The 8,969-nt window shown below is 45.5% G+C and overlaps 1 protein-coding gene and 1 pseudogene across 1 annotated transcript in view; both read right to left on the bottom strand.

The window, feature by feature from the left end:
• The window catches only part of LDLR (low density lipoprotein receptor), a 45,336-nt gene that overhangs the window by 22,789 nt on the left and 13,578 nt on the right, over positions 1 to 8,969 (bottom strand). Inside the window, exons 2-3 of the mRNA XM_015565338.1 lie at positions 5,732 to 5,854; positions 4,447 to 4,569 (exon numbers count right to left, since the gene is read on the bottom strand). Coding sequence (XP_015420824.1) covers positions 4,447 to 4,569; positions 5,732 to 5,854 — 246 coding nt within the window. The remainder of the gene's footprint in view (positions 1 to 4,446; positions 4,570 to 5,731; positions 5,855 to 8,969) is intronic.
• On the bottom strand, positions 1,425 to 2,174 carry LOC102759112 (annotated as a pseudogene).

Raw genomic sequence — 8,969 nt, 5'->3', positions numbered from 1 at the left:
ATTCCTCGTCCGAGCCGTCCAGGCAGTCTCGGTCCGCGTCGCAGACGAACTCCGGGGCGATGCACTTGCCGTCACGGCAGCGGAACTCGTCGGGGGAACAGGTCTTGGGGGCTGCGGGGACGGAAGGGAGATGAAGACCCGGTCACCGGGAGCCCCTGCCTCCCCACACCAGCCCATTCCCCAGATGGGGACACTGAGAGAAGAGGCCAGACCCCCGTTACTGGTCCCTGGAGAGGCGGGAGAGAGCAGTCAGGGGTCCGAGGCTGGGAACCTCGGACGCTCCAGTTGGCAACCGCTGCTCCAAAGGTTTCCTTAAACCAGCGGTCACCAACCTTTCGAACCTCACAGACCACCAGTGGTCCCGGTGTCCCCCGCTCCCCGCCGCCTGTCCCCACCCCCCGACCCCCATTCTGGACCCCCTCCTGCCTCAGGGATTTATTATCAGGACTGGTGAGTACAGCTCTCAGGTTGGGCTGGCTTGCAAGAATGGCTGATTAAGGGTTTGCTATTATTAAATGAGACACACCCCCCTCCAAAAAAAAGCGGTAATTATGTGAGTTGATAGAGATGTTGAGTAACCCCTACTGTAGTAATCATTTCACGATATAATCATCTCTTGGGGTCCTAGCGGGATTGGTTCCAGAAACCCTACAGATACCAAAATCCAAGAATGCTCAATCAAGTCCCTTATATATCTGTATTTGCATAAAACCTACATTTGCAATATAAACTGTATTTGTCTATAGGCCCCAGCAGGTTATGCCTATACATCACTTCATTTGCATAAATTCGGGATAGATCTCGGCTTATGGCAAATTCAAGTTTTGCTTTCAGGAACATTCTGGAATTTCTCTCCTCCCCCTGCAATATTTTCAATCTGCAGTTGGTTGCATCAATGGAGGTGAAACCTGTTAGTACAGAGGCCAGATATATGTGTATATATCAAATCATCATGTCTCAAGTCACACTCTTTAAACTTTCACGGATCTTTTTTGTTGTTTTCATTGGTGAATATTTTTTATTAAACTCTCTCTATATAAGAGAAGCCTGGGAGCCCTGCCGGCATGGATCAGTGGTTGAGTGTCGATTTCTAAACCAGGAGGTCAAGGTTCGATTCCCGGGCAGGACACATGCCAGGGTTGCAGGCACAATCCCTCGTAGGCGGGCGTGCGGGAGGCAGGCAACCAATGATTCTCTCATCATTGATGTTTCTCTCTCCCTTTCTCTTCCTCTCTGAAGTAAATTATATATATAATATATATATTTTAAAAAGCGAGAAGCCTGGGAAAGCTGCTTGTGGGCCCCATCTGGTGTTGCTGCACTAAGATGGGCTGACCTGGCAGCTAAAGCTTCTCCAGCAGAGACTCACGGAAGCACACAGGTTTTCAGTTCCCTTCTGCTCAAGACTGCCTCCACGGCAGTCTTGGTCCAGAATGAGTTTGTTCCTGCCACCCTCTCAGATAGAAATCTGGGTCTCTGGGCCACTGCACTCTGAAATGTGGCCCCTGAGTGTCCTTGAGTCAGGTAATCCACCTCCACTGAGTCTGACGATCCATTTGCTGTGAAGTCACCTCAGCCTCAGCTCACATCCGGGTCTTTTCCTGCCACTTTATTAGGAAGATGCTACAGAATCTGTGTACCAGACACATCGGTGTCGGGGGAGGGGCCCTCCAGCATGTCTCCAAGGAGGCCCATGGCTGGGACAAGCTCTTCTCCTCCACTTGGTGCCTAGAGAAGGTCCCAGTGCAGGGTAGGAACTGGCCAAGCAAGACCCCTCCTAGCCTACTATTCAGTTCCTTCTTTTTTAAAAAATTTTTAGTTCCTTCTTGCTTGTCTTTGATGGCCACCTGGAATCACTCTTCCAGCAGAAAGATCTTGCTGATGAGGCCTGGGTGGCACTGGTGAAGGCCTGCTGGGGGCTGTAGTCTGGTGTGGTCTGCACACGGAAGACGATTTTGTGCTCCAAGGGGTAGGAGACTTTGTAGCCAGCAAACAGCGCCTGTGGGTTCTTCAACAGCTGTGATTTAATGTTTCCTAGTTGTATGATCTTCGTTGATGGTGAAAAAACAGGCATTGAATACCTTGGTGTCCTTGTTAATGATGATGATCTCGCTTCCGAACAGCAAGAATGCTTGAAGGCTGGAGGGGCGTTCATCATCCTAGTGCCACAGCCACCTCCAAAGTCGCACCTGTGGCCACCACCACCTCCAGAGCTTACACTTACACAATGTTATATGTCAATTCTATCTCAATGAAACTGGAAGGAAAATTAAAAGAGTATCTGGGAAATAACACTTATCCATTTTATTTTAAAATGTTCCCCAAGAAGTCATTTCATTAGATGACTACTAATGAAGGTTATTTATTTGTATATACAGTTGTGTATTTCTAAGGTAAATGCAAATAAACCATTTTGTTGTTGATTTTTTTTTTTAATCTCTTAAGGCCCTGGCTGGTGTGGCTCAGCTGGTTGGGCATTGTCCTGTGCATTGAAAGATTGCGGGTTCGATTCCAGTCAGCGCACATCCCCAGGTTTCAGGATCGATCCCCAGTTGGGGATGAGCAGGAGGCAGCCAAGCCATGCTTCCCTTGTTTCTCTCTCTCTCTCTCTCTCTTTCTCTCTCTCTCTCTCTCAAAATCAATTTTAAAATCTTTTTAAAAATCTCTTAAGGACTTTTATATTTTGTGAATTTGAAGAGTTAATGTGACCTTCCGTTATTCTGGGTTTGAAAAAAAATCTACACACGTGAAAAAGCAATAATAATCCTATATAATAAAGAGCTAAGATGCAAATGGTCATCACACCCTCATGTCAGCACATCATCACTCCATGACAGGCTCAGACACTCAACACTGGGGAGAGAGGGATGGGGGCCAACCAGGCACAAATGAGCTTGCAAGAGAGGAATGGGGACCAGCCAGGCTGCAGCCCGGGAGAGGGACAAGCCGCCTGCCCTACGGTCCCAAGCACCAGCACTGAATTTCATGCACCAGGCCTCTAGTAATAATATATAATTAATGTCCTTACAATCTGTATGTGAGTATCCATCTAAGTCATGTTTTCCTGTAGGATGTAGTTCTGGAAGTGTAACTATTGCGATAAAGGGATGACATACTTGAAATTTTGAAACTGGCTCAATTACCCTTTGAAAAAGATGTGCCAATTTCATGTACCACTAGTGCACGGGAGTGCCTTTTCCTCCTATGTGTCAATTCTGGTTGTTATTTTTTAAATAAATTATTTATCTCCTGGATTGGAGCGGGTGCAGTCAGGGGTTGGGGGGGGAATGCCCCCCTACTCCCCACCATGCACAAATTTCATGCATTGGCCTCTAGTAATACATAAAATCAAAGAGCCAAGACAGACACCCAGCTCCAAAATGAATTTCCCTCCAGGACTCTTGGCCTTGTTTCTTTGAAGAAATCCATTTCTTTGGTGAAGCTTTCCTCCTCTTAGTGGTTAGTTGGATGAGTTATCTTGGTGGGTGAATACCTACTGTGTGCTTAGCCTCCTGGGGTGGCTGATGGTGGTCATAGTGGCTCACTGACGGGAGCATATGCCAGGTGGCAAGGACAACCTCACCGAGTGCTGATAACCCTAAGAGGGGCGCCATCAAGAGGGACAAGCCACCTGCCCCACGGTCCCCTGCAGCTGTGGCTGACTCAGGAGAAGTCGGCCCGGGTACTGGGTGTCTGTGGCTGGCCAGAGGGAGGGAAGCCTGGGTCCCAGGTGCAGGGTGAGGCAGAGGCAGTTAGGGGCAATCAGGCCAGTAGGGGAACAGTTAGGGGCGATCAGGCAGGCAGGCAGGTGAGTGGTTAAGAGCCAGCGGTCCCAGATTTCAAGAAGCAGTTGGACATCCCCCGAGAGGTCCTGGATTGGAGCGGGTGCAGTCAGGGGTTGGGGGGGGAATGCCCCCCTACTCCCCACCATGCACAAATTTCATGCATTGGCCTCTAGTAATACATAAAATCAAAGAGCCAAGACAGACACCCAGCTCCAAAATGAATTTCCCTCCAGGACTCTTGGCCTTGTTTCTTTGAAGAAATCCATTTCTTTGGTGAAGCTTTCCTCCTCTTAGTGGTTAGTTGGATGAGTTATCTTGGTGGGTGAATACCTACTGTGTGCTTAGCCTCCTGGGGTGGCTGATGGTGGTCATAGTGGCTCACTGACGGGAGCATATGCCAGGTGGCAAGGACAACCTCACCGAGTGCTGATAACCCTAAGAGGGGCGCCATCACTACTTGCTGCAATACCTTCAGGCCGAGGTGGGCTTCAGTGGGAGGGAGGGGGCTTGGTGTGCACTCCCAGGAGGTGGAGCTGAGTGAAGAGCAGCTGATCCACACCAGGCAGGGCTGCTTGGGGAACCAGCTCTGATAGCAGCCAGAAGCCCATGGGGCCACATGGACATTCTGGCATGCAGGCTGCCAGTGAAGGGCTATACTTACAACAGCCTTGCTCGTCCGAGCCATTCTCGCAGTCTATCTGGCCGTCACATCTCCAGAACTCAGGAATACAACGGTTGACACGACCCCCACAGCTGAAGTCCTCCACCTTACAGGTGACAGACTCTGTGGGAGAAACAGGGTTGAGTCTTATCTCAAAGGGAAAGCCAGTCTGCTTCCCCAGTCCCAGCTGTGCAAGGAAGAACCCAGTTTTTGCGTGTATTTTTATTTTTAATTAAATCTTTATTGTTGAAAATATTACATATGTCCCCAGTTTCCCCCCATTGATTTAATAAAAAGACCTCTGTACATGGTTAATCAGCAGATAAAAGCCAGCCATCTTCCTCTGTTTAGTACATTGGTTTTCAACCTGGTTCTCCAAGAGAATCATCTGGGAAGTCTTAAAAATTACCTCCACCAAGGAGATTCTGATTTACACAATCTAGGATGAATTTTTTTTAATCTTTATTGTCGAAAGTATTACATATGTCCACTTTTCCCCCCTTAACCTTTGCTAGCCCACCTCCCCCCTAGGCCTTCATCACCCTATTGTCTGTGTCCATGGATCGTGCATATAGCATAAAAGTTCTTTGGTTGATCTTTTCCCACTCACCCACCGTCCCCTCTTCCCACTGAGATTCTGTACTCTGTTCCATGCTTCTATGTCTCTGGATCTATTTTAGAACCCAGAGTTTTCAGAAAAAAGGTGCCAATCCCACCTTTTTGGGTCAAAATTTAATGGAGCTTGTTAAAAAGCAGACGCTGGGTTTTGGAATGAGATAGAGGTGGTGGTTGCACAACATTGCAGATGCATTCATGCGAGTGAACTGGTCACTTTAAAACGGTTAATTTTGTTTGTGTCAATTACCCCTCAAAAAAATTTTTTAAAAGAGCTGTTCAAGGGATGTTCTAGTAATATCTTTGCTCCCCACCGCCCAATTCATGATTGAACATATCAATCTAATGACCGAAATCCACTTCATCTGTTCCCTGCTATCATCAAAAATGGTTGGGGCCCCTGCTGGTGTGGCTCAGTGGTTGAGTGTTGATCTATGAACCAGGAGATCATGATTCGATTCTCAGTCAGGGCATATGCCTGGGCTGCAGGCTCAATCCCCAGTGTGGGGCGTGCAGGAGGCAGTCAATCAATGATTCTCTCTCATTAATGTTTCTATCTCTAGCTCCCCCTTCCTTTCTCTCTGAAATCAATTATGTGTGTGTGTGTGTGTGTGTGTGTGTGTGTGTGTTTTAAGTGTTGGGATGGGTGTAATATCCAAAGGGGACTCACTACATGTCTCCTGGGATTCATCAGACTGGTCCTGGCACTCGGCCCTCCCATCACAAACCCACTTGTAGGCGATGCATTTCCCATCTTGGCACTGGAACTCATTTCTCTCACAATTGCCTTCCACTAAGAGAGAAAAGGGGAAGAAAGATTGAATGCCAGGATCAGAAACTGACCACACTACCTATGTCTGTTTCCTGCCAACTAAAGAACAAACCAGAAATATAACCCTATTATAACAGTATGGTTCCCAGGAAATGAAACATGTATAAGTTAAATTTCATGAACCAAAAGTATAGCGGAGGATGCAAAAAAACACATCCAAAAGTGAGACTTGTCAACAAAGCGTAAGACTTTGACATAATGGTTTGTTGAGTCCAAAGTACAAATTCATTGGGATCTGGGGACAAAATATTAGAACTTTCATGCACATTTATAAAGAAAATTATTTAGCATATTATAAGCCTGTATTGGAAACAGTAATGATGAAAATTGACAGTGCAAAATCATTGAAACTTGAGTTTTCTCCAGTAGGTAGAGTGGAAATAGAAAGAAAAATTACGATAAATTATTAATGTGGAGGCCAGAGAGCAGAAACCCACCAACAAAGGTAATCAAATATCTCAACATCAGCCGAGGCCGGTTTGGCTTAGTGGATAGAGCGTCGCCCTGCGGACTGAAAGGTCCTGGGTTCGATTCCGGTCAAGGGCATGTACCTGGGTTGCGGGCACATCCTCAGTGGGAGATGTGCAGGAGGCAGCTGATCGATGTTTCTCTCTCATCGATGTTTCTAACTCTCTATCTCTCTCCCTTCCTCTCTGTGAAAAATCAATAAAATATATTTTAAAAAAAATATCTCAACATCAGAGCAAAAGAAATGGAACAGAAACAGTAGCCTTAGGTGTAATAAGAGAAAATTTTCCTAGAAAAAGACTTGGGCCCTGGCCGGGTAGCTCAGTTGGTTAGAACAGTGTCCTGATATGCCAAGGTTATAGGTTTGATCCCAGGTTAGGACACATACAAGAAGTAACCAATGAATGCATAAATAAGTGGAATAGGGAGTCAGTCTCTCTCTCTTTCAAAATCAATTTTTTAAAAAAGACTCAAATTTTTAGATAAAAATGAAGACGAAGTAAGTGTCTGGGAAATTTCCTAAAATACTTGATTTTTGCACCTTGGAAAAGAGATCAAATTTATATTGATTGTGCCCTGGCCAGCATTGCTAAGTGGTTAGAGCATCAGCCTGTACCCCCAAGGGTCTCAGGTTCAATTTCCTCTCAAGGGCATGTACCTGGATTGCAGCTTTGATCCTGGCCCCAGTCGGGGTGCGTGTGGGAAGCAACCAATCAATGTTCCTCTCCCCCCGCCCCTTCCTTTCCACACCCTCTAAAAATCAATGGAAAAAATATCCTCGGGTGAGGATTAACAAAAAAATATATTGACTGCACTCCCTTTTGAATACTATACTTTAAATTAGAATGCACTGCTAGGTATAGGGTAAACTGGAATCAAAGCCAATTTTTTTTGGTTGGCAATTACCTGATAATAATAATCTTTTAAGCTCAAAGTATAAACTTTGATTTCCTCTGTAAGCTAAAACAATGAGGCCAATAAAAATTCTGACCTGGGTTATGCTAGCATGCTTTATATTGAATAAATAAGGAAGTAAGAGAAAAACAATAAAAGCAGCTAGAAGGACTTTCCTCATGAGTCAGATGCTCTGTAGGCAAATAGTATATAAACATGAGTTTTGATTGATGGCTATATTGCTTAAATGTTCCACTATCCTTGTAAGAAGACTTTTCCTTTATCAATTGATTTCGAGCATTAGCTATAACCAAAAAAATCGTTTAATGGTTTGTGCGAAACGTAGTCATTAGCTCATTTTGCACGAAGGTAATTTATACTGGTACATGCATCAAAGTTGAAGCAGACTTCACATCTACAGAAAGTTATTCCATTCTTGGGAGAAACCTCAGACAAAAAGAAATGGAGAGAGTAAATACTTGAACGATGCTGCCTGGCCCTGAGAGCAGCCTTTCCTTCTTCATTCTGGGCGTTGAAGAGGAAGGATCAGGACCTGGGCCCTGGCCAGGCAGCTCAGTTGCTTAGGCATCATCCCATGTCACCACCTGGATTCCCAGTCAGGGCACATGCCCAGTAGGGGGCGTGCAGAAGGCAGCCTATGATATTTCTCTCTCCCTCTCCCTACCTTTCTAAAAAAAATCAATGCTCCCCTTCCCCCCCTTATTTTAAGGGACAAATAGCTGATAACCGTATTGACACACGTGACTTGCTGAACATTACTTGTGTCTGACTTATTTTGTTCAAGGGTATGCACTCTGCATTTGTGTGAAGTTCTAGTTCAGGCAAAACTAATCTAAATTAGAATTGAGATTAGCTGTTGCCTCTGGTGTGTGGGGGCAGTAATTAAATTAGAGAAAGGGGCAGAAGAAAACTCTTTGAAAGGCTAGAAATAGTCTATATCCAAATGGGAGGTGATTACACAGAAACAGGTGTTTATAAAAACTCACTGGCCCGGCCGGCATGGCTCAGTGGTTGGGCATCGACCTATGATACAGGGAGGTCACAGTTCGATTCCCAGTCAGGGCATATACCCAGTTGCTGGCTCAAGCCCCAGAGTAGGGGCTGTGCAAGATGCAGCTGATCAATGATTGATTCTTTCTCATCATTGATGTTTCTATCTCTCTCTCCCTCTCCCTTCCTCTCTGAAATCAATAAAAATATATTTAAAACACACACACACACACACACACACACACACACACACACACACACACGATCCTGTACAGTGTGGCTCAATTGGTTGAGTGTCCTCCTGTGCACTGAAAGATTGAAGGTTTGATGTGTACAAGAGGCAATTGATCAATGTTTCTCTCTCACATCGATGTTTCTCTTTCTCTCCCTCTCCCTTCCTCTCTCTCTAAAAATTCAATTAGCCTGGCTGGTTTGGCTCAGTGATTAGCATGGACTCAGAAGCCAAGAGGTTGCCGGATTCCCAGTCAGGGTTGCAGGCTTGATCTCCAGTAGGGGCATTGTAATTGTTGGACTTTTTGTGTATAGATAAAGACATTAATTTCTTCTGAGGTCATCTCCATTCTGTTTTCCTACTTAATATATTTCTCAAATTTTTATAGATGCCTGCTATGGTGGACAACCTGAGGGCACTGTTGTCAGTGTAGACATTTTTGCAGCAAGATTTGGGATTGCAAGCCCAATT

The sequence above is a fragment of the Myotis davidii genome, unplaced genomic scaffold (assembly GCF_000327345.1).
Source record: "Myotis davidii unplaced genomic scaffold, ASM32734v1 scaffold1439, whole genome shotgun sequence".
Classification (NCBI taxonomy): domain Eukaryota; kingdom Metazoa; phylum Chordata; class Mammalia; order Chiroptera; family Vespertilionidae; genus Myotis; species Myotis davidii.
This window is presented reverse-complemented; position numbering and strand designations above follow the sequence as displayed.